At 42.1% G+C, this 26,517-nt stretch overlaps 1 protein-coding gene across 1 annotated transcript in view; it reads left to right on the top strand.

Annotated features, from left to right (window-relative positions):
* The window catches only part of LRRC1 (leucine rich repeat containing 1), a 165,607-nt gene that overhangs the window by 65,933 nt on the left and 73,157 nt on the right, over positions 1-26,517 (top strand). Inside the window, exon 2 of the mRNA XM_051855609.2 lies at positions 6,312-6,429. Coding sequence (XP_051711569.1) covers positions 6,312-6,429 — 118 coding nt within the window. The remainder of the gene's footprint in view (positions 1-6,311; positions 6,430-26,517) is intronic.

Below are 26,517 nucleotides of genomic sequence, written 5' to 3'. Positions count from 1 at the left end.
AGTGAGATACTCAGCAGACTCATAGAATGGCAGATGTCCTAAATAGCACTCTGGCCTCAGAATCAGCCCTAAAGGCATTCGGAGCTGGCTGAAAAGCTCATGAGAGTATTTCAGGCATGGAAAGCCAAGACACTCTGGCAAAAGATCTCTGCGAGTGAGATCCCAGTGGAAAGAACAGGTCATCAAAGAGGGAGGTACCTTTCTCTGAAGGGAGGAGAGAACCTCCACTTTGACTATGACCTTGTCTAAACAAGATAAGAGTCAGAGAACTCAGAGGGCTTCCCTAGCCTTGGAAACTCATGACTGGAGCATAGGGAGATTACTGATGCCATAGACAGGAGTGTCAATTGGTAAAGTCAACAACAGGAGTCACTGTGCACTTACTCCACATGTAGGATCTCTGTCCTTAATGTGCTGTACATTGAGATTTAATGCTATAACGAGTACTCAAACAATATATTTCACTTTGTGTTTCTATGGGGGTGCAAACTGTTGAAATCCTTACTTAATGCATACTAAACTGATCCTCTGTAAAAAAAAAAAAAAAAAATTATCAATTCCCAACTTGACTCTCACTGGGATTAAACATGACAATAGGTCTGCTCTGATTTCATCATCATTTAAAAAAAAAAATCATCTATTATTTTTCACTTTATGTTTCTGTGTGGGAGCAAACTGTTGAAATCCATACTTAATGTATACTAAGCTGATCTTCTGTATATTAAGATAATCGAAAATGAATCTTGATGTGAATGGAAGGGGAGGGGGAGTGGGAAAGGGGAGGGTTGTGGGTGGGAGGGACGGTATGGGGGGGAAGCCATTGTAATCCATAAGTCGTACTTTGGAAAATTATATGCATTAAATAAAAGTTTAAAAAAAATAAAAAAAAAAGAAATAAAAAGTTACACAGCTCTTTTAGGACTGAGATTTCCTTTGTTTCTTTCTCAAAAGCAGAAGGGAGGTTCTAACACTCTGCCCAAAGAGAAGGAAAAAGAATCTTTTCAGAAATAGAGTGGGAAAAAGAAACATTTTTTTTTTTTTTTAGCCAAATTAAAGACTCTGTATCTACTAAAATCAATGGTGGTATAAGAAGACTAGGGTAGTTTAACAACCAAAGCAATTTGGGTTTCTTTGCATATAATTGTACAGAATGTGCTCTAAGTGGGTCAGTGAGCTGTAATCAAACATGGTGGAGCTGAAGAATGGTGTCTGTGTGTTCTATCACATGATTGCACTGTGCCAGGGCATCCTGCCAATACAGCTACATGAATTGTTCTTCATGTGCCCTGGCTGATGGCAAAAACAAGGCAAGGAAGTTTACAGCTTATTGAATTCTTTCCCTATCTGTGGAAGTCAAACATTTGAGATTTAATAGAATTTTAGTGATACTGTGTCAGTCTTGTGAGAAAGTAGTAAATTTAAAGCATTTGGACACTGTATTCATTCAGATCATATCAGGACAATGAAGGAAGTACTGAAGAATGACTGGTTTCATTTCAGGATCATGTCCGATAGTTTTTTTTTTTTTTTTTTTTTTTAACGTGATCTGTGCTTCTAAAGTTGAATAAACTAGTACTTGTGACAGGCTTTAGTTGAGGATGCTTTTAACATGTAGAACAAAACCTTAAATTTGCTTGCTATTATGACTGCTGCTGGATGTGGGGATTTGCAGGCTGGTGTTTCTACAGCCGTAAAGCTGTCTCATTATTCACTGTAGATCTAAGTATTCTATTGACTTGATTTTTTTTTTTTTTCTGAGTGGTTCCTGAATGTACCAAATTGGTGATGGTTTTTGTACTTTTGCTATTATGCCTTTCTTGGAAAACAAAGTAAGCTTTTCATGCTTGAGTAAACACATTGATGTATTATGAAACTGTCAGACTCTCTGAACAATTGGCATAAGCTCAATTATTCAAATATGTGACTCTCTTGAATGGCTTTTGTATTAGCTGATGCTTTAGCACAGCCAGCATTAAGAAATTCCAATACCTTTCTTTAATAAATTAAATCTCAACAGTATAAGTAAAGAAATTGAAAGGATTAGTCCTATTATGGAGCACTTTCTTCATTATCATATATAGCTAATTGGTTGTGATCATTTGTTCAGACTCCTGGTTCCTTTTATTTTCAAATATATTTAAAAATTTTTTGAAGCTGTTTATGGATTATACTTATCAATTTTCATGGTTATTTCCACTCCACCCACCCCCACAATGTGTTCTCTTCCTGTCAGTACATAAGCACTTATGTTCTATTGCCTAGTCTACCTGAGTTTTGTTTCGTTTCTTGTTATGTTTCTGTTGTAAATCCTTTACAAAGTTCTGTGGTCTTTATAATAATTTTATTGTTTGTGTAATAGTTAATCATTTAACAATGTGATAATCATTTCTCTTATTTGAAATATTTAGTTTCTAGTTTTTTATTTTTACTGATAGTAATGCAAATATATATATATATATATATTTACAATGTTGTTTTTAAATTTTTCAATTATATTATAAGAAGAGGTGCCCAGAAATATGTCAGCAGACTTGAAAACTTGCCCAATGACTTTCCAAAAGGCAATGCTTTTTTATATGATTATATAAATATACAATCATTTTTACCAGTTAAAAAGACAAAGTCTGGCCGATGCTGTGGCTCACTAGGCTAATCCTCCGCCTGCGGTGGCGCCAACATGACAGGATCTAATCCAAGTTGGGGCTCTGGATTCTGTCTGGTTGTTCCTCTTCCAGTCCAGCTCCCTGCTGTGGCCCGGGAAGGCAGTGGAGAATGGCCCAAGTGCTTGGGCCCTGCACCCGCATGGAAGACCAGGAGGAAGCACCTGGCTCCTGGCTTCGGATAGGCACAGTGTGCCAGCCTTAGCAGCCATTTGGGGGGTGAACCAACAGAAGGAAGACCTTTCTCTCTCTCTCTCACTGTCTCATTGTCTCACTAACTCTTCCTGTCAAAAATAAATAAATAAAAAAGACAAAGCCTATTAAATGTTAGTAGCTTTCTACAAAATTATCATTTGGACCGTTCTGTAATATTAATAGAGGCTTCCATTTGTTAATTTAGTTTCTATTTGTAGCAAAGTAATATATGCAAATAATTTTTAAAAAATGCAGTAAGCTCTGTAGCGTGACAGTGAAAAACAGCAGCCTCTTTCCTTCTCTTTCCCACTCCCAAGTCTGGCTTTTGAGAACTTGTAACCATGGCTATTTTTACTAGTATCTGCCTCCTTGTTGCTGAATGGCTTTTACTGTTGGATTCCAGCCTCTCCCCATATTTTACAGTTATCAGTTGATTTTCCATATGGAAGATGAGGTTTCTATACTCTCAGTATTTATATAATAAAAATTTTGGTTTTATAAATATAGATACTATAATGTTATGACTGTTAGTATTGTTCTTATTAGAATCTTACATTCATATTATTGCTTTTTCTTATACTTTTTTTTCTTAGAATTTATAACTCCTTTCCTGTTTGCTTGCTTTCTTTTCTCTTTCTGGTTCTATTTTATTACTACACATTCTGACCAAGTTGTAAATCTCCTCTTGATACTCCCAGATGCATCAGATAACCCCTCAGATACATTTTTATTTATTGTTTTTTCAAAAATTCCCTCTAGGATCCTTCATAGTTTTTTCCTGTGTGGACAGGTTGCTCTGCAGGAATGTGCTCAGCTGACATCTTCGAATTCCCTTCATGATTTCATCCTGGGATTTTCTTTGTCTTTCTCTGTCTTGGTTTTCTGTTTCCTGGATCTCAGATCCTCTTTCTTTTTTAAAAATAAATTTTTAAATGTATTCATTTCCATTTTATTTGAAAGGAAGAGAGATAGAAATAGAGATAGAGGAAGTGAGCTTCCTTCCACTGGTTTGCTCCTCTAATGACTATAACATCCAAGACTGGGCCAGGTTGAAACCAGGAGCCTGGAACTCCACCTTGCTTTCTCACAAGGGTGGTGGAGACCTAAGTACTGGAAACACTGTCTGTTACTTACAAGTTTGTGCATCAGCAGGAAGCTGCATCAGAAGTGGAGGAGCTGGGACTCAGTGGGGTATTCAAACAAGCAGCCCAAGTGCTTTGACATGGATATGGGCATCCAAGTGGAAGCTTAGCTGCTGCTCCAAAGCCCACCACTAGATCCTCTTTGTTTTAAATTTACATTCACATTTTTGGTTGATTTTTGAGCTAGATGGAAGGAAGATAAGTTTGAGACCATTCATGTCTTAAAGTGTCTTCATTCAGTTTATCATGTTTGATTGATAGCTTGGGTGTGTTGTTTTAGGTTGGTAATTATGTTTTACTGGAATTTTGAAGACATTTGAAGACATTCTTTCCTTGTCTTCTCTTTTCCCTGCTGAGTCCAGTGGTGGTCTGATATCCAGTTCTTGGTTGTGACCTTGTCCCTTTGATTTCCAGTCTCTATAAGCTTTTCAAATCTTATTTCTGGAGTTTTGACATTTTATAGTATTCCTTGGTATGTGTCTTTTTTCATTAGTTTGATAGGCCACATGGTGAACCCTCTCAAGCCAAAAAAGCATGTTCTGTAGCCCTCTTTGTTTTCTCTCTGAGATGCATGTGATTTTGATGTAGTACCTTATGGACTGATACTTCATTTTTCCTGTTTTTATTTCCCTAAGTTCATTGTCTTTTTATTCTCCCTTCTGAGGAATTTTATAAACTTGGTTTTCCACTACTTTTATTGTTGCTGTGATTTTTTTTTTAATTTCTAAGAGTTGATTTCTGTTTCTTGCAGTTTTGCTTTTTATGGTATCATGCCACTGCTTCTTCTCTGATTACTCTGAGCATATTAATTCTATTTTATGTTTAATGAAGCTTTTTTCTGCTCCCTGAGTCATGTTTGTTTCCTCTGAGGATGTGTGTGCATACTCTTTTTTCCTTTTTTGCACTTTTTGGGCTTATCCTAAGTATCCAGAGAACCTTGGTTCTGTTTAAATATGCAGGACCTGAGGTGTGTGGTGTGTTGTGATGGGTAAGATGGGCATATTTGGGAAGCTCTGCATGAAAGAGTAGAACTTGTAACTTGGGGCATGTCTATAGGATAATTGCTGGCTGTAAGTAAGTGTATGCTTGTGCCAGGATTGGGGCAGTGGGAGCTGAGGGGGGAAGACTTCAACTTGGTCCCCTGTTTTCAGTAGGATTAACTTACCCCTGCCTGCAGCCATGCTCAGGGGTGCTTGCAACCATCTCTTTAAGAGACAGAGTTCCAGTTTCCTGCCTGGTTATGGAGGGTAGAGACAAGAATATGGGAATTTATTATTTTTTAAAAATCTATGTATTTATTTGAGAGGTGGAGTTATAGATAGAGGGAGAGATAGAGAGAGAGGTCTTCCATCTGCCGGTTCACTCCCTAAATGGCCACAACAGCCAGAACTGAACCGATCCAAAGCCAGGAACCAGGAGCTTCTTCCAGGTCTCTCCCACATTGATCCCAGGGCCCAAGCACTTGGGTCATCTTCCACTGCCTTCCCAGGTCATTAGGGAGCTGGGAGTCCTGATCAGGACTCGAATGATGTCCATATGGGATGCTGGCACTGAAGGCGGAAGCTTAACCTACTACACCACAGTGCCAGCCCTTAACTGTTTTCTTGTTCAACCAGCTTTTTCTGTCAGAAGTCCCTGACCTGTTGTTTTATTGGCCGTTTACACCAAGGGCTTGCATTTCAGCTTTATTTGGATTCTTTTTACTACTTACCATTTGTCCTGCACATCTAGTTTCTGTGTTGTTTTATTGTGCGTTTTTATATTTATGTTCATCCATGTGTCATTTGAGCATGTTATACAAGGCCTGGGGAAAAACTGTGTGTTTAGTCTGCCACGGCCGAGGGAAATACTCCATGCATACACCTCTGGATTAGTTGAAAATATTCTTTTTACCTGCATGCATTTGTGGGATGTTTATTATACTTTCTGTCATATAGTATTTCCTTTAAAAAGGTCTTATATAATACTTATGTTTATTTAATGCTACATATTTAACATCAGTTTTTCAAAGTACTGTAGTTTTAATTAGTGATTACTAGTCTCATTAAATTGGTTGTTAATTTTTAAGAACCTTGTATTTTGAAGTAATTTTAGATTGATGCCAAATTAACAGATAGTACCCAGAGGTCTTTTGTACCTAGTTTTATCCCAGTTATGACATTGTCTGACTGCAATATGCTGTCAAAATCAGAAAATTGACATCAGTACAGTCTTCATTATTTTTAAAAGGCATGCTATTTCAGATTTCATATTATTCACAAAGTTTATGATGCAAATATATGTGAAATATATGTAAAACCATTTTGTCTTTCAGCAATTTTTCCAGCTAGTCAAATTACGAAAGCTCGGACTTAGTGATAATGAAATCCAGCGGCTCCCTCCAGAAATAGCCAACTTCATGCAGCTGGTGGAACTTGATGTGTCCCGAAATGGTAAGAAGATGACTCTGCTTGGGTTGTCTGACTGTCTGTCTCTCCTGATGCTGGAGGTGTTTTTAGTATATGTAGCTGAAGAGATGTTATTGGAGGTACTTCTCCTGATAGTTAGGGAAAGTCACATATAAACATGTGGTGGGGGAAATTAGCGCTGTTCTGAATAGTTCAATAAACTCGTAGAGACGTACAAGAAAACCCCTGCGTAACACAATGTTTACAAGACAGCAGTTTCAACACATGTTCAGTCTGGTTCCTAGAGCTGCAGTTGGGCTGAGAAGTGGTAGCCAAGCGTATCACTGAACATGACAGTTTATCCAGAGTTTGGATGCTGCTGAGGCCTGGGGACATCTGCCCTGGGAAGGGGTGACTTCTCTTGGCTGTGGCTCTCTGCTGCTTGGTGTGCTTCACCTGTAGTGAACAGACCTGCTCACTGTTCAGGCATCTTCTGTCATTTTGATTTGTTTCTAATTAGGCTGGTGGTGGTTCTACCCACTTAAATTTGTCTGCTGTTTGTGGGTTTGCTCTGATCTCCAGGCATCACTATTACATTGTTTCCTTTTCATTGAGCATTTGAGTAGAGAATTTATAAACAACCACCTTTCACTTTTAACTGGATGCCCTGGGGTAATCCTGTGATTCATGCCCTTCAGAGCACTCCCCAGGTGGGCTGGCACCCCTACTTGTTATAGCTTATTTGATGAGCTAAGTTAAAGTGACAGCTTCTGGTGGTCCTGGTTACTGATAGAGTTTAGCCTTTGTAAGGACCCTGGTAAAATTTCCTCAAGGTGGGTCCAGGTAATATCTGGATGATTTAGAAAAAGAATTATCCTTTTATTTCTTTCACACCACATCACTTGTGTTCCTTTTGTTTCTCTATAAAAAATTTGTAAATATGTTTCTTCTCCTTGACCTTAGATCTGTGTATTTCAGTCTGATGTCTTTGATAGAAACCCTGGTGCCCAGATACGGCATCCTTATGTGGATCATTGTTATCATGCAACAGTGAGAGTCAGCACTGAATAGAAAGATGATGGAGAAAAATGATGCCTCACTTAACTTGAACATCTTTTACATGACTATCATCTACAGATCCCCTAAACTGGAAACTCTGTTTTGGCTAAGCTGTATATATACATATATATATGTGAATATATATAAATATAAGAATATATATATGTTCTTTTTTTTTTTTTTTTGACAGGCAGAGTGGACAGTGAGAGAGAGAGACAGAGAGAAAGGTCTTCCTTTTGCCATTGGTTCACCCTCCAATGGCTGCCGCGGCCGGTGCGCTGCGGCCGGCGCACCGCGTTGATCCGATGGCCAGAGCCAAGTGCTTATCCTGGTCTCCCATGGGGTGCAGGACCCAAGCACTTGGGCCATCCTCCACTGTACTCCCTGGCCACAGCAGAGAGCTGGCCTGGAAGAGGGGCAACCGGGACAGAATCCAGCGCCCCGACCGGGACTAGAACCCGGTATGCTGGCGCCGCTAGGCGGAGGATTAGCCTATTGAGCCGCAGCGCCGGCTATATATGTTCTTAATGTAGCCTCCTCTTTTGTTTTTCCTGAAAGTGATTTCTTATCTTGAAGGTACTGGAAAAAGTGAAAAAACAAAACTGTTGATTTCTTTGAACTCACTTTGGAGTTTCTTACTTGGTTGTAGGGAATCCCAATTTGCTTAGATAAAGTGGATTTGATTGTAAGGCTGGGGGAAGAACTGGCATGCTCAACGCATCCACGCCACAATCACATTTGACACCACCTTGCAGGTGTCATGGCCTCTGTTTTATCCTGTGTCTGCTGCTATTTGTGGGTGATGTGTTCTTCCCTCCCCCACTGACCTGTTATCTTGGAACTGGCTTGCAATGGCTTCTCCAGATCCAGAGCTTTGTGGCTTTTCTGTCCACTGTTTTGACCTGTGCCCCTGCTGTAGCATTTGTTTGCTAATGACAGATTTCTAAGTAAGGAATGGTTGGCCCAAGTTATCTTTTTATACCAACCATAAGGCACAAATTCAGGTGACTGGCTGCCCTGAAGATTGGCTGCTCTTGGAGGGGGCAGTAAGCAGTACAGAATGTGCCCCTGCCCCTGAGCACAGAAGCTGTGGTGGGCAGCTCCCCTGACACTGAAGCCTGGGGTAGAGCAGGCCTGGGAGGCCTGACCTGGCCAGCACTGGCTCCAAGACCATGCTGAAGAGCAGCTATCTGAGGTCTACATGGTAGAAATGACTCTCTTGTCTTAGCCAGTATTTCAGTGATAAAATTGACCTGCTGTTAACTTTACAACGAAGCTGCAACTTTGTAAATGGACAAGGAAATCACTCAATCTGAAACAATAACAATTTGGCAATTGCATTAGAAAGGACAATAAAGAGGACTGCAGAAATACTAGAGAAGAAGGGTTGGCTTTCCTTATTTTGGGAGCAGGGAAAACTTGGAGCTTGAAAGTTTCTAGCCCTGTTACCAGCTCTGACAGGATGCTCCATGGGCAGTTGGTGATCAGCTGCCAGTGTTACTAGTTCCCAAATGAGTTCTTCCTCTTCAAACATTCATAGCTAGGAAGAAGGGCTACATGTCTCTTCTCGTATGCCCAGTCTAACTTCCAGCATGCTGATCAAAGAAGCTAAGCTTTCTCTGAAGTGTCAGGACATGAAATTGTTTCTTCTCTTTGGGACACCTATCCTACCCTTTTCTTCATTTTTTTTTTTTTTTAAAGATTTACTTATTTATTTGAAAGCTACACAGAGAGAGGAGAGGCAGAGAGGTCAATCGGTCTTCCATCCGATGGTTCACTCCCCAATTGGCCACGACTGCCAGAGCTGTGCCGATCTGAAGCAAGGAGCCAGGAGCTTCTTCCAGGTCTCCCACACGGGTACAGGGGCCCGAGGACTTGGGCCATCTTCTACTGCTTTCCCAGGCCTAGCAGAGAGCTGGATTGGAAATGGAGCAGCCGGGACTAGAACCGGCGCCCATATAGGATGCCAGCACTTCAGGCCAGGGCACTAATCCGCTGTGCCACAGCGCCAGCCCCATCCCTTTCCTCATTTTCACCCTTTCCTTCTGCAAGTGCTGGAATTTAAATGTTGGGGGTTGCAGCAGAGTGTATGGTTAATAATCCTTGTTCTCTATTGGTAGAGCTTGGCTCTGGCTCTGGCTCAGTAGCATGGAGGTGTGTGTATGTGAGGGTGGCAGGGGAGAGGGGAAGACAGCATGGAGGATGACCAAGTTCAGGGTTTTCTTTGAGGCTGTAAAAAAAAAAAAATGCACAGCAGATAACCTCAGGACAAGGTCACTGTTTACTGTAACCAACAGGAACAGAACAAGGGTCTTGGGCCATTTCCAGGTTAGACTAATCTCACCGTGCTTCCTCTTTTTTGGGAGTGGGAGTAGGTAAAATTACATTGATGTGACTTTCTTGAGCTATTGAATAGTTCAGTAAATCTCTGAGGTGCAGCCTGAGAGGCAGTGTGAGATCCCCACTTGGTTCAGATGCAAGTGTTTGTGAGGTTCGGGCTGCTGTCTGGAGGCTGGCCCAGGCCTCTCCTCTTCTGTCGTCCTGACTGAGGCTGCCTGCTCCCATCAGAGGCATTTCCTCTAGGTCCCTGACCAGCCGTGGAAACTCTCACCATAACACCCACACCGGCTCCTTCAGTTCCTCATTCTCCTGGCCACTGTTACCGTAGCACCTACACTGGCTCCTTTAGTTCCTCATTCTCCATAAAGCATTACTTTGATTGTGGAGGAGGAAGACAAATCTATTAGATTATTGTTTGTCAGAGTTGAGTGTGCAGTGAGTTTTGTGAAAATTTTGTTCACATGGAGATTCTGATGCAGGAGCCATGGAGTGGGCCTGGAGATTGTGTTGCTGCACAGCTTTGCGAGGAGGCCCACCCTGCGGATCTGTGGCTTCTCTGGGCAGCAGGATCTCACTTGTCTCCACCCACAGGCTTGCTGCTGACTTTCCCTCTGCAGCTGCACGTAGCTATGGCCGCAAGCCCAAGTAGGCTCTGCCGCTGGCACGCTTTACCTTCCCGCATGGAAGGTGGGAAATCTGTAGGTTGTTCCAGGTTAAAGGGTAACATGCTCGGGCCAACTGAAGCTCGAGTTTACTTTGACTCCAAGAACAAAATTAAGCCTTTCCTAATGTTTCCTTTCTCAGTGGAGGGAGAAAAGAAAAGTTTTGTGTTTCTCTCCATAAAAAGTCTAAATGAGAAGGAGAGTTTTCATAGGCTCATTTCCTGGGCCAAGAAGAGCTGCCAGGACCTCCGAACACTGACTTCTGTGGGCTTGCTTTGTGCTATTTCAGGCACAAAGTCAAGGAGAGTGTGTGCTGTCACAGAACGGCAAGGACAAGAGTGAGTGTAAAGGAAGGAGGGCAGCACTGTGGAATATCTTGCTCTGGGTATCTTGAGGTTTAGATGAGCACAGTGCCTGTGGTACCACAGCCCTGGAGTGACCACCGTGCTCAGCAGACAGAGTACTGAGCCAGCACCCCACCCCAGCCGTCAGCATCTGGGCAACTTCGGAAAGGCTCCTTCCAGTGCTGCTGGGCTCAGTTTTGTGAAGGAATGAGACAGGCCCTGCTTGCTTTCAAGCCAGTGAAAGCTGGGGGGAATGACATGGTTCTCATATCCTAACATGTGGGTTATTAGTATTTTTAAACAGGTAAATGACTAGAATGTATATAGGGTTGAGAAAGGACTAGGTGTTTTTCCTGAATACAAGTTAAAGGATGATTGGGATGTGTGAAGTTGGTATCTGAATATGCTGTTAAAATTCTGTCTACATGAAGCATAGGGGTTTGGAAGGAAGGTTTGAAGCAGTTTTCTACACTGAAATGCATATGCCTCTAGGCTATAGCTTTGCTTTTTTTTTTTTTTAAAGATTTATTTATTTGAAAAACAGATTTACAGAGAGAGAGAGAGAAAGGTGGGCTTCCATTCGTTGGTTCACTTCCCAGATGCTGCAATGGCTGGAGCTAAACCAATCTAAAACCAGGAGCCAGGAACTTCTGGGTCTCCCATGGGGGTGCAGGGGCCCAAGGCCATCTTCCACTGCTTTCCCAGGCTGTAGCAGAGAGCTGGATCGGCAGTGCCGCAGCTGGGACTCCACCTGGTGCCCATATGGATGGCAGCACTGCAGGCGGTGGCTTTACTCACTGTGCCACAGTGCCAGCTCTGTGTTTTTTTTTTGTTTTGTTTTGTTTTTGTTTTGTTTTGTTTTTTTCTGCTCTCCAGTTCTTAACCATGTAAGGAACATGACCTCTGGTTATGTGAGAAAAGGTGTTACACCATAGTGAGACCTTGCTATCCAAGAATCCTGGGCAGACTTCCGTAATGCATCATGAATCCTTCCCCAAGGGTTAGTAACTTGAGTTTTATAGTGTAATTTGGCTTACATCACCGTCTTGTATCATTATCCATTTAGTCCCATTTTCCCCAAAGTGTAAGATGTACACCATGGGCGCCTGTAGAGATCATTTTCAGTGGTAAGAAACAGCAGTTTTTAGTGTTGAGCCATGGTGAGCAAGTGATGTGGTTTTTTTTTTTTTTTTCATTTAATTTTATTCCTTTTGAGTTGTCTTCTGTATCATTTGGTGACTTGTGTTACATTTGTCTTTTGTAACTGGTGGTAGTAATAGCTTTGTATTCATGTTAGTGATGTAAAACAATCTACTACTTCCTTTAAAAGTGAGTGTTATTTAAATTTTAAAAGTCAGCTTGAAAGAATGAGGCAAATAATAAAGAATACAGAGGCTTCCAGTATGACAGAAATTGTCTGAGTGTGATAGATGGTTGAAGTTGAGGAAGCACTAATTCATACTGTGACGAAGAGGTCATGTGTTTCTTTCTCTTATGAGGTAAGTAGTGATGTATAGAGAATAGTGTGGCCAAGGAGTGCATATTTTGCGTAATTATTTTGAAAACTTGAATTAACAAGAACTTGAAGATGGTTTCAGTATAAATCATTACTGGCACTAGCACAGCCTTTGACGAGTAAGCAGACTACCTTTCTGCAGAGTTCTTACCTGCTCTCTTCTGGAGGCCAGACTTTGGATAAATACGTGGGTTACCTATGTTTTGTCCAGCCAGGGCTTGCTGATCAGTGTCTATGGTTTGCAGCTTTAAGTTTGTTTAATGGAACCTCTAAAACCAAGCTTGACACATGCTGAAATGACCTTGTGTAGCATCAAATCTTGGTGCTTCTGATTACACCCTGAAAAATAGCTCTTTCTGGTAAGCAATAAATCAGGTGTGCCTAGAAGTCCTCCTACTCAGTTGAGAACAATTAGCCACCCCCCGCTTTTTTGTGTAATAACTACATACACCCGTAGCAGAAGTGTGACAGAAGCCAGTCTTGACTCAGGTAGACTCCAGACTTGCCACAGTGAAGCCCTTGTTCTCTTAATTTCTTGCTGCCAATTTGGGCCCAAGTTCAGCACTCTATGGAGCACATTTCCCTGGTCTCTGAATATAGCACAGTAGGAGAGTTCCCTTGTCACCATCACTGTTGTATTACAGGAGGCGTCTGTCAAGGGGAAGCGTGTCCTATACGGTCTCTCTAAGAACTCAGCAGTGCCCAACCCAGAGCTAGCCTTCCTGCCTTTCTTCTGCTCCCTATCATGACTCTTCTCTGTGCCTTAACCTGTACCTTCTCTTTTGTTAAGAAGGAAAACATAATTGCTATCTACTCAAATTTTAATTCTAGGTTATTAGTTATTTATTTTTAAAGAGAAGATATTTGGCTCCAGTGATTGCTACTTGTCTTTGCAAGCTTCAGTGTTCTTCAGGGGGCATTGTTTACATGTGAGGATTTCTAGAAACTACTTCAAACACTGAAAAAGTTGGGATACATTTCATGAGCAGATTATTTGACGAGCATAATTTATAATTCTTGCTTATTTTTTTCTTGCCACTTCCCTACTCCTTTTTGCTCCAATGTAGGAAGGTATCATTGGGTGTCTGCCTTCCAAGTATTTTGGCAGAATGTACAAGTGGAAGAGGAAGCTGCTGTTACCCTCTATTCTGTTAATATGGTTAATTTTCTAAAATCATGAAGGTTGTGACTGTATTGCATATGTTATAATGTTATATAACTTTCTTGCTTTCCTTCTCGTTTTTTAACTTTTATTTAATGAATATAAATTTCCAAAGTACAGCTTATGGATTACAATGGCTCCCCCCCCCCTCCGCCGCATACTTCCCTCCCCCTCCCACCCACAACCCTCCCCTCTCCCGCTCCCTCTCCCCTTTCATTCACATCAAGATTCATTTTCAATTCTCTTTATATACAGAAGATCAATTTAGTATATATGAAGTAAAGATTTCAACAGTTTGTACCCACACAGAAACACAAAGTGAAAAATACTGTTTGAGTACTAATTATAGCATTAAATCACACTGTACAGCACATTAAGGACAGAGATCCTACATGAGGAGTAAGTGCACAGTGACTCCTGTTGTTGACTTAACAAATTGACACTCTTGTTTATGGCCTCAGTAATCACCCTAGGCTCTTGTCATGAGTTGCCAAGGCTATGGAAACCTTTTGAGTTCACTGACTCTGACCATATTTAGACAAGGTCATAGTTAAAGTGGAAGTTCTCTCCTCCCTTCAGAGAAACTTACCTCCTTCTTTGATGACCTGTTCTTTTCACTAGGATCTCACTCACAGAGATCTTTCATTTAGGGTGTTGTTGTTGGTTTTTTTTTTGTTTGTTTTTTTTGCCAGAGTGTCTTGGCTTTCCATGCCTGAAATACTCTCATGGGCTCTTCAGCCGGATCCGAATGCCTTAAGGGCTGATTCTGAGCTTTCCTTCTCTTTTAAATTTGCAGGTCTGAAATAGATCTGACATTGAGAACAACACCTTTGAATATGTTTTTTAGGTCAACAAGCTCTTTGTTTATAGGCAGGTTCTCTAGTGTTTATTTTAAGTAGCTCCTCACCTACCTGGCTCCCTCCCTCCCTAATTCATTCATTCATTCATTCATTCAGTCTTTACATGTGATGCTCTGTGGTAGCTCTTGAACCTCCCAGAATAGTGATGGATTTATAACCAATGGGCTAAATTACAAAAACAAAAATAATTGCAGGGGTGGTGCTGTAGCTCACTTGGCTAATCCTCTGCCTGCGGCTCTGGCACCCTGGGTTCTAGTCCCGGTTGGGGTGCCGGGTACTAGTCCCTGTTGCTCCTCTTCCAGTCTAGCTCTCTGCTGTGGCCCGGGAGGGCAGTAGAGGATGGCCCAAGTGCTTGGGTTCCTGCACCCGCATGGGAGACCAGGAGGAAGCAGCCGGCTCCTGGCTTCGGATCGGCGCAGTGCTGGCCGTCGTGGCCATTAGGGGAGTGAACCAATGGAAGGAAGACCTTTCTCTCTGTCTCTCTCTGTCTGTAACTCTTTGTCTGTCTTTCTCTCTAACTGTCTAACTCTGCCTGTCAAAAAAAAACTACTGAAGCAGTTTCTCCTGCAAGAAACAAAATGCCAACATATGTGATGACAGTTTCTGCTCATTTTTCAATTAGGCAATTTTGGTAGGCATTGAGTTGATTGCTTCCGGCTCTAAAAGGGATTGAGAATGAGAGCCACATTACTTGCTTCATTTTGTTTTGAGGTCCTCTCTTTTGCCATGTGAATCTGACTGAGCCAAGTGGTGCTCAACCTCCAGGCGGCTGTGGGCCGGATGGCATCTCTCTCTGTCAGGATGGTGACAGCAGCCTGCTCTGTTCCCACCGCTGCACACAGTGCTCTCCACTTGTTAAGCTGAAAGGAACTAAGTAGATGAGAGGGAAATGAGAGGCAATATTAAGAACTGCAACTTGAGGATTAAATACCAAATGATTTGATTTTTAAATTAGCTTTGCAAGTGTTATGGATCCTCAGTCAAAGCCCATAATGAAAATGATTTTGGATTCTTTTCACTTTGAGTGACATAGTGCAGATGGGAGGGCCCTTCCATTTGCCAGTTCATTCCCCAAATGGCTTTCATGACCAGGACTGGTCAGGCCTAACCCTGGAGCCTGGAACTCCATCCTGATCTCCCATATGGGTGGAAAGGGCCCAAGTACTTGAGTCATCTTCTGATGCTTTCCTGGGCTCATTAACAGGAACTGGATAGGAAGTTGAATAGCCAAGGCTCCAACTGGCACCCCCCAACATGGGATGCTTGCATGGCAGGAGGCACCTTAATCTGCGGTGCCACAATCCTGACCTCAAATTATGTTTTGTTTTACAGCTGACTACAATTTTGCAAAGGGTTTGTGCTCTGCCAGGTGAAACACTAAACTATGTGTTAGGATGGACTAACTGTTGATAATTCTCAGTGGTTCAACACAATTAAGATTTGTATTGCCCTGTTTACAGTTCTTATGTGTGGGGAAGGAGTAATATAAGGAAATAGGTGGTAAGAGGTCATGTTCCATGCAATCACTCAGGAATCCAGGCTTCTTGTGCCACATCTTCATTCAAGAATATGGTCCTTGTAGGAGAGAGAAAATAGAGAATTGTTTATGGAAAATTTAAAAGCAAAATAGAAGGAGCAAGCAAGTACAAGCAAGAGTAAGCATGTTCCCTTCTGCTGGTTGACTTCCAACTGCTGGCTGACTTCCAGTTGCTTGCAATAGCCAGGGCTAGGCCAGACCAAAACTGGGAACTGAGAACTCAGTCAGTCTCTCACATAGGTGGCAGTGACCAAGTACTCGAGCCATCACTGCTGCCCCTGAGTGTGTACAATACCAAGAAGCTAGAATTGGATCAGAGCTGACACTTTAACCCAAGCACTCTAATGGGATGCAGGTGTCCCAAGTGACATCTTAGTCATTAGGCCAGATGCCTGCCCCATGTGTGAAATAGCTTCATGGGCAATGGTAAGAAACAGTAGAAATAATTCTCTCTACCTTCTACCAGCCAATTTTATGTCTGTAACTTAACTGAAAGGAGTTGGGAGATGTCCTTGGCTAGAACAAGAGGAGAAGCATGGTGAGCACTGAATCACCCAGCACACCTGGCATCTAAGTGAGTGCTGGCATTGCATGGTTGTATACCACTGATCACACTGTGACCCAGTGTATTAGGGTACTCCAGAAAAACAGAGCCAGTGGGAACCAACATGTATAAATGAAGAGATTTATCAGGATAAATGGCTCATGTGGTTACACAGTTGAGAAGTCGAAGTCTGCCTTCTGCAAGCTGGCGATGCAGAAAAGCCAGTGGTGTAATTCCAGTCTAGGGCAGGTGAAGACTAGTGTCCCCATCAAGCAGGCAGACAGGAAACAAAGGGGCTAATTCCTTCTTCCTTTTTTTTTTTTTTTTTTTTTTTTTGCTTTTTGGGCCTTTAGCAGATTGGATAGTACCCAGCACACTGTGGGAGAGCAATCTCTTTTAGTGAATCCAACAACTGAAATGCTTATTTCATCTGGAAACACACTCATAGGTACACTCAGAAATAATGTTTCAGGGGCCAGCGCTGTGTTGTCACAGGTAAAGCTGCCGCTTGCAGTGCTGGCATCCCATATGGGCACCGGTTCAAGTCCTGGCTGGGCTGTTCCTCTTCCTATCCAGCTCTGTACTATGGTCTGAGAAAGCAGTAGAAGATGGTCAAGTCCTTGGGCCCCTGCACCTGCATGGGAGACCCAGAAGAAGCTCATGACTCCTGGCTTCAGATTGGCACAGCTCCAGCTGTTGGCAGCCATCTGGGGAGTGAACCAGAGGATGGAATACCTCTCTCTGCCTCTGCCTCTCTATAACTCTGCCTTTCAAATAAATAAATCAGTCTTTTTAAAAAAAAAAAAAAAGAGAAATAATGTTTCAGTTAGCACGCAGGGCCACAGTCAAGTTAACACATAAAATTAACCTAACAAACACACAGTCATGCCCTTATACACACACATGTACACATGTACACACATGTGTGCGTGGACACACACGATCCCATTTCACTGTTTCAGCCTCCCTGTGAGTGGCACATATATAGGGAATTCAGATGAATGTCCAAAGAGGACAGGGTAGCCTTCCTTCTCATATCTGTGCAGGGATGTGTAAATCCAAGTAGAGGTTAACATGATTGACAGCTACTGTCTAGTTAGTAGCGTAAAACCTATAGGAGTTTGTGACTTTCAAAACCACATTTTAAGTAATTGAAAATCTTAGAATTGTATGATTTTAAATATTAAAATTTTACGATTGAGGAGTCCTGGGGATATTAGTAGGCAGTTTGGAATCACTGAATTTTTGAGTCAGAAATTATTACCTTGGACAAGTTACTTAACCTCTTTGTGCCTCATTGTCTTCATCTATAATATGAAGATTGTAATAGGACCTACTCTTATGGAGGTTTTTGACACGTAAAGCAGGCTGTGTATGTAAAAGGTTTAGAGTAGAGTCTTGTCTGGAGTAGAAACTCAGTGTTAGGTACTATAATTAATCCTGTTATGTTTAATTTTGAGTCATAAAGATCTGAGCTGGGGCTGTGAGGGTAAGGATGCAAAGTGAAGGGTGAAAACAGAGTTTGAAGGATACAGTGATTTAGGTGAGGGCACCATAGGTCAGGCATTTTGTTGCTTTGTCACACCTTTCTGTGAGATGTGGGTATTAACATCCCAGTTTATCTAATGAGGAAACTGAAGTTTGAAGAGGTTGTGATGGGCCCCAAATCATACTCCTAGGTACTGGTGGAGCTGAAATAAGGAACCCAGGAGGAATGGTACTTGTCACTATTTTTGGAGCATATTGAAGATAATAAAGACCAAGCTGTTTATTCTGTCTTGAGAGAAAGGGTGCAGATAATGTTTAGACTGGGTAACCCCAGATATTGAGATTAATAGGAAAAAGTCATCCTGAGACTTTTAAACCTGCAAAAATATATGCAGTGAATGAACTTAACCTCTTGGAGAAATGGCTCACCCTAAAGGGTAGCATCTTAGTCTGTTCTACTACCATAGCAAAATAGCCTAGATTGAGTAATTTATAAACAACATAAACTTACTGCTCACAGTTTTAGAAGCTGCTGAGTCCAAGATCAGAGTGCTGGCAGATTGAATGTCTAGGGAAGACTTGCTTACTAGCTTCTGAGATAGTGCCTTGTTGCTGTGTACTCCCATGGTGGCAGGGACAAGGCAGCTCATTGGAGCCTCTTTTATAATGAATACTATTCATTAGCAGGAAGCTTGGATCAGAAGTGGAGCTGGGACTTGAACGTAGGCATTCAGTGTGGGATGTAGGCATTCCAAGCAACATCTTACCTGCTGCACCAAATGCTTAACCCTTCGCATGCTCTTTCCTCAGGTATAGGTATTCAGTAAGCATTCTCTAGAATTTGGATGTCAGGAGAGGTGATGTGCAGACATGATGACACCAGTACCTAGCTTCATTGGTACTCAGATTGATCACTCAGTCACACCTTTATTTTCCGGGCAAGCACATACTTTTATACCCTTATCTTCTCTGGGCAAACTGTCACTGACCTGGCAGCTGGTTGACTGACCTGGTTCACCACCAAATCTGGTCTCACTGATCTTATACTTTAAGCATCTGTACTTCTTGTAGCCAGAGTTTCCTTCTTGAAGCCCTTTGCAACATATAGTAGCATTAATTCAGTAGGTTTCCTTTTTTCACTTGGTACAGAAGAAATGAATTGTTTTACCTGTCTCTGAGACAGCTTGGGAAGGGTAGAGAAATTAATTATCAGGGTTGTTTGTTTTCTTTTTTTTTTTTTATGTGCATGCTTATTGTTAAAAATTAATAGTGATGAAACCAAACGTGTTGAAAAGCAAAGACAATTGTATGAATCTTTTTAAAAAATAAACTTGTTTCATTGGAAGTTTACTGTGTACCAGGTATGGAGCCAAATTGTTCATATATCATTTAATCCTGGAACCATCTCTAAGAAATAATCTTGCATCCTCTTTTTTTTTTTTTTTAAGATTTATTTATTTATTTGAAAGAGTTACACAGAGAGAGGAGAGGCAGAGAGAGAGAGAGAGAGGTTTTCTATCTGCTTGTTCACTCCCCAGTTGGCTGTGACGGCCAGGGCTGCGCCAATCCAAAGCCAGGAGCCAGGAGCTTCTTCCAGGTCTCCCACGCGGGTGCAGGGGCCCAAGGACTTGGGCCATCTTTTACTGCTATCCCAGGCCACAGCAGAGAGCTGGTTTGGAAGTGGAGCAACCGGAATTCGAACCGGCGCCCATATGAGATGCTGGCGCTTCAGGCCAGGGCGTTCACCTGCTGTGCTGGCCCCCTCGCATCCTCTTTACAGATGAGTCTCCAGTATCTCTGATTGTGTAACTTGTGAGTAGTAGAACTGGTATTTGACCTCAGGTTTATTGGACTCTTAAAAACCACATTCTGTTTCCCAAGTATAAAAATTTTGTATCTTACTACCCAGAAATAGTCATCATTAATGTTTTTATGTATCTTATTTGTCTTTTTTTGTTAGCTACTTCACAAAATTGGGATAATTCTACAAATACAAATTCTGTCTTATTTTTATTCACTTGACATAGGTTGTGAACTTTCCCATACTGTTATTTGCACTTATTGTTAAATACTTAAGTGTTTTTAAAAAGGCAGATTGATCAATAACTATTGGCTTTTCATTGTTCTAGAGAATATGTCAACACACCAACAGGAAGCTATAGGTTTCAGAGGGGAATCTGGGATAGGATATAGAAAACCCCCAAGTCAGAGGAATTTTCAGAAGTTTAGGACAAGTTAAAAACCAACCAGACAGAGTGAAGAAAGAGGTGAATAATCAGTTTAGGAGTCTGTGCTTGATTTAAGATTCTTGTGTTGAAATAAGGCAGGGAAGTACAATTGCACCCTGGGGCCATGTAGTTACACAGGTACACAGGGAAAGAATGTGGGCAGAAACAGACCAAGCTTAAATGTGCAGCGGCTTTTTTTTTGTTGTTTTAAAATGTACTGTAAAGCAATCAGTGCTGTGTTTACCTAATGTATATTTTGTTTGTTAAGGTACTTGGTGAAAGTGCCATATACATAATAGTTAATGTTTTGGAGTATTTAACTTTGTTGTTCAACCTCTGTTTGACAATGTTGCAAAATACTGAAGGGTAGGCCCTCTTGTTCAGCAAGGCTGAGGAGTGCTTGGTAAAGATGAATAAGTGGGTCTGAGCAAATTAGGCAAAACTGGAACTCAACACTGACAACTTGCCACATCTCTAACACCCAAATCTGCCCAGAGCCAGCTCAGAAACCCAGGTGGCACCAGAGGGGCTGGTGGTGGGTGGGGAGGGGAGAGGTGGAGATTAAGATCCCTCTCTCTTGCCGGCGCCGCAGCTCACTAGGCTAATCCTCCGCCTTGCGGCGCCGGCACACCGGGTTCTAGTCCTGGTCGGGGCGCCGGATTCTGTCCCGGTTGCCCCTCTTCCAGGCCAGCTCTCTGCTGTGGCCCGGGAGTTCAGTGGAGAATGGCCCAAGTCCTTGGGCCCTGCACCCCATCGGAGACCAGGATAAGTACCTGGCTCCTGCCATCAGATTAAGCACAGTGCGCCGGCCATTGGAGGGTGAACCAATGGCAAAGGAAGACCTTTCTCTCTGTCTCTCTCTCACTGTCCACTCTGTCAAAAAAAAAAAAAAAAAAAAATCCCCTCTCTCCATGCCCAGTCTGCAGGACAGGAAGCATCTCAGGGAACTGACTGGATTGTTGATGTTCTCCACTTCCACATCTGACAAGGAGTTACCTACTTTGTGATCTGTCTGTTTCACTGACTGGGAACTGGCAGGACACAACATGGCAGGGATCTTTGCCTCTTTGAAGGCACCTGTAAATTGAGTCCAAGGTCACAGAAATGTGTGTTATCAACCACAGAGAGTGCCCTTGCTTTAAGAAGCCCTGCCTCACCCCATTCCCCCTTTCTAGATCCTTGCTCTGTCTGGGAGCTTTTCTTGTTGATCAATAGAGGGAAAAGAGAACTACCTCTGCTCTTCCTGTAGCTCAGAGCCTTGTCCTTTGGCTCTTGTCACAGGCAGGTCAGCCTTTAGCCTCTAGGTTTAAGCATGGTGAGATCTCCTCCTTGCATCCTGTTGGCATTTTCTGAGCAGGTGTTTTGGTATTCTGGAGCCTTTTTCTACTGCCAGTCAAGTTCACTCTTATCTTCTAAACCCCTCTTTGCTCTACGGGCACCTGTTTCCTCTTCAGAGATTCAAAAGGTAAGAGAGAAACTAAAAAAAAAAAAAAATGTTCCAAATAAGGATAGTGTGTTTTATTACATATAATAGCACAAAAAAGCACTAGTGAAATTCTTGGCTACAGCCTCTGCTTCACTGAAATAAAGGGCATAGGGATAGGACCAGATATTTAGAATGAGTTTTGTTCATTTCTTGAATATTTAACCAGCACCAAGTAATGGGTTCTGTGATGAGAGTTTAAGATAAGTCAGTTTCGTGATGGCTCTGGAGGGATGTAGGGCAGAATGTCCCTGATGATAGAAAAGTATGGAAAGTTCCGTGTGAGAGGTGGGAAGGAACCCAGGGTGGGAGGTGGTTTCTCTGTCATTTTGAGTTCCTGGTTCCTGGCTTTAGACTGGCTCAGCCATGGCTGTTGCAGGCATTTGGGGTGTGAACCAGCAGATGAAAGTTTTGTTTCTCTCTCTTTCTTCCTCCTCCACATGCCCCTCTCCTTCACAAGTAAAATTCAAGAATTATAGACATTTGAGAAAGAGACTAGGAGGGAACAAACAGAGAAACAAGGTGAATAATGGAGCTTCATCATGGATCCAAGGTGAGGAAGCACTTCCAGGAGGGCTCTGGTTAAAGTGGGGTGCAATGGTGAAATGTATACTGGGAAGTTTCTATTGTATTTTTCATTTAGGAGGCCATCTGTGACAGCCCAAGCAATTTCAAATTGGTTGACAGCACTCATGACTGCTTGTTTAATGCTTTTTCCCTTGACTCCTCTTGAGAGATATTAGGAAGGCTTGAAAAACATGAGCAATTACCATTTCCTGGAGGAAAAGCAGCAGTCAGTGTTCCCTATTTCTGCCAGTTCTAAGGAACGTGTGTGGTTGTGATGCTGGTGTGTGTCTTGGACAGTTAATGATATATTTGATGGAGGAGTTTCATAACATAGTTCATAATGTGTGCATGTTTGATCAGTGTCTGGTGTGGGAGTCGTCCAGACATTGCTGCTGCCACAATGAGGCAGAACCAGAGGCAAATGGCGGGGGTGGGGTGGGGGTAGGGTGGAACCAGTCACCAGTATTCTCTTTTTGGAGTCTGGTCATTGGCTATAGCTGGTACCATAGATGGGTTTAGTCACTTTAGGCTTCTTATTCTAAGTTATGGACCACAGACAAATTGTGTTTCTCTTTCTAAGACCCTTTAATAATTGCATTTATCCCAAGATGTTTCCAAGTATTATTTCACTTTGGAATTTTTTACAATAAGAAAAGCAGTATATGGTCATTACAGAAAGTCAGTGGAAGCAGAAAAGGAAAAGTCAATAACCTTCCCTTCCCTCTTTCAGACTCTCTCCATCCTGGCCGAGGTTGCCAGTGCTGAGTGTCCCACTATATTGGGCTTGCTTTTATGATAACCTCCCCTCTATGTTAGGAGATACAGTCAGCAGATGCCATGCCTCTCTTGAGTCATCTCTGTTGCCTTACCCTCTGACATAAATAATCATGGCCCATTAAATATTTATTGCATAAATAGATAAATGAACAAATAAGTGAATAGGATGACCTATTAGAGTGTAACCTTGAGATCATCTTTTTCATTGCTTCAACTGAGAAACTGGGTGTGAAAGGAGAGCACCATGTTTATCACTGTGTGATTTGTAGGAGAACTTCTTATGTGAATGGCAGTGTGTAACAAAGTACAGAGTCTACAGCCCCCTATAGCCAGCCAAGAGGTACATATTTCTTTGATTTTATAAGTAGAGTTAATAGATTCTGGTCAATGACTAGTAGAGGAGAAATCAAAGGTGACAGGCTTGGTGCTTCAATGGAATTATAAGGTGTGATATTTATAATGCATTTTAAATTCTTAAAAGGAAGCATGTCAGAACTTCTAGATTAAGTTCAGACAGTCTAGAAACTTTTTCTGTGTGTTCTCTGTAAGTTAGGCACTGGGGTTTTACCATGCGTATAGCAAAAGGAAGAATCCTGTTCAAGATAGGAGATAGGACAGGATGCAGTCTATCCCTAGAGATATTCAATCTGTGTTGGCCAAATCACATTTGTATTTAGAAGTAAAGATGGAGAAAAATATTTCCAAGGTCAACAATTCCTAAAGCACTCTTCATAGTCAGACCTCAGAGAACGGGGCTTTCAGGAATGAAGAGAGCAAGAACTCTTTCCACCTAGAAAGTTAGGCTTTGATTATGTCTGTCTGCCTTCACTTGGAGCAGTTGTTTTCTCTAGGTGGGTTTTGGGACCACCCACATAGAACCCTGGTTAAAATTGCATATTTCTACCTTACCCTAGGCCTGTGCAGTCAGGATTTCCAGAGCAGGATCCCAGAGTCTACATTTTAATTTGCAAGAAAATTCATGCAGCTCTAAATTGAAGCTCAGAGTCATTCATATAAGAATCTAACAGAACCTAAACAGTTTCAGCCTGGGTCAAGATTTTAAATAGCATTCAAACCCAAAGGATGTCTTTAAGACCTGACCTTTCTCACCTTTAGCTAACAAACCCATTGACCCATGCCTTAACTAAGTATAGAAGAAGATTTTTGCCTAGTTCTAGTCCCAATTTCAAGCATTTATTATAATGCCCTGAATTACCCTTGGCAGAAACAAGCACTTCACCTCCTTTCTCCTTTTTTGTCCTAAATCCAAGTGGGGTACCTGTGAGGATTGCCTAGACATTTAAATTGATATAACAAGTGGCAGTAACTCTTCTTCATGTTGAGAGTCAGCTGAATGACACTGTATATTTTGTTCTGATTCTGTCTTAAATTTTCTATAATCCATAGAAATAGCACTGTTTCTGCAAAATTTTCCTGTAATGTTAAGTTATGAGAAAGACTCATTGTAATTCTAGAAGAGGACTCCCCAGGCTCTTGGATACTCACTAGGTTATGTTCGTCCTGGTTTAGGGTTATGCTTTGGGAAATCCTGGCGAGATGGCAGAGAATCTGTGGCCTGGCTGGCTTCTCTGGGCCGCTTGGCCTCTCCCTGTGCTTTGGAGAGCTGTGTTCTCTTGTGGCCCTGCACCCAATCCACTCTGTGTATTACCCAGAGAACTGCTCATCCAGCCTGTGAGTGAGTCTGTCAGTTGATGGTTTGCATGGTGTGGCAATGTGAGGGCTCATGGTTTAGCAGGGTGTTTGTCCCCACTGGGAAGAATCACAGATCCCAACTGTAGAGATAAGGGATGCCTAGACTGGTAATGTGAGGGGCTGTGGAGATGGGCACCAAATTATTCAGGCCAAAGGAGCAAGCTTGACCCACAGAGCTTACTTGCAGTTCAGAGCGGGGAAAGAACCTCATGGTACAAGGAGGATGCACAAGACCCTGGGGGAAGATTTTGAAGATTTCATTTCCCTAGAGAATTTTGATGTATAAATGCCAGAAATTTTAATTTTGTCCTTTAAACGTGGGAATAATTAGCATGAGCTTTAACTTTGAGTAAAATATGTAGTAGCTGGTAAATAAAACTTTTTCTTCTTTAAACTTTGATATTTAGTTGCTGTTTTCTTGAAGTACAAGGAGGTCTCCAAGAAGTTCATGGAGATATTCATGTTCTGCAAAATATGCATGGATTTCAAAAATGTTTCACATCCAAATAAACTTTTAATTCCATGTTTCCCTGAACCTTTTGAAATCCCTTCATATAAATAGCCACTAATCAGAATCATGTATATTTCTTGTTTTGGAAGGAGGCAAAGAATGACAAATTGCCCATGTTTTTTCCCTTGACATTATTCCATGTGAAATCTAATATTTCATATTCTGCACCTCTTTATTACTGTGTGTGTGTGTGAGAATATCAATGTTTTATACCTCAAAACATCTTTGTGCATACTTAAGCCAACTCTGCAGGGGAGCAAAGGCTGAGGTAGAGAGTTTATTTTGGCAATTGTGGCTGGAACTGGGTGAAAATCTTCAGGGTGGGGACTTTTTTTTTTTTTTTTTTTGGCAACACAAGCATTGAGACTTGTACAAAATATGAATTTCCCAAGGCCCTTTCCTGTCCTGCCTTTGCTCCTGCTCTGTGCAGAGGCCTGGGCTGACATCATGTGCACTGGAGAGGCTGCTTGGAGTGATGGCTGTGTCTGTAAGTCTGGCTGCCTCCTGGGCAAGTCCGTGGTGATTAGAATAGTATGATAAACAAGATGCAAAAAATTCTCCATTTAGCGTTTTCCACCTCGCCCCATCCCCGCCCCTCCACTGGCACACCCAGAACAGCTGTGGTAGCAAATGCAGACTTGGATCAAGTGTTCATATTTAGCCATGTTTGACAATCCCAGATATTTATATTTTTAAGCAGGATTGAGTCAGGCAGCCACAGCATAGCATTCAAACTGTCTTTACCAGCCAGCTTGCTTGGCACACAGGGACCTTGTTTTATCCTAGTAGTATAGTCCTAAATGAAGCAATATGATGGACCGAATATGCCCCAAGTCACAATGCTCAGTAGTTCCCCACTGCCTGTCAGTGTCTCTTTTTCCACACTTGTTCTGCTCACTGCTGGTTGTATTACTCCTTGGTTTTTGAATTCTGTCTCTGCCCAGGTCTTGACTCATGGCTTTCATATACAACAGGACCCAATATTCTGTGCCAGTGTGGCCTGCCTTTTTCCTCCTCCCACCTCCCCTGCAGCACTGCCAAGGAGATAGCAGCGCTCATTTTTTGCCACAGGGTTTCTTATCATGGCGACTCATTTCCTCCTTAATATCGTTTATCTTTCCTGTGGATTGGTGGACCTTACCCTGTGAGCCTGCCCTCCAACTATGCAGTTTTCTTGCACCATTGCCAGGCCTACTGCTCCCAGTTCCTCGTCTGTATCTTCCACATAAATGGATTCTGAAGTCTGCACATTCAAGTCTTCCTTTCATACTGTGTGGCTGCCCTCCTGGTTGCCTTTTGAAAAAGACTTCTGTCCACTTGTTTGCTGATTGCTCAGAGTTTT

The sequence above is a fragment of the Oryctolagus cuniculus genome, chromosome 5 (assembly GCF_964237555.1).
Source record: "Oryctolagus cuniculus chromosome 5, mOryCun1.1, whole genome shotgun sequence".
NCBI lineage: Eukaryota > Metazoa > Chordata > Mammalia > Lagomorpha > Leporidae > Oryctolagus > Oryctolagus cuniculus.
The sequence above is the reverse complement of the archived record's forward strand: the minus strand, read 5'-3'. Positions and strand labels throughout refer to the sequence as shown.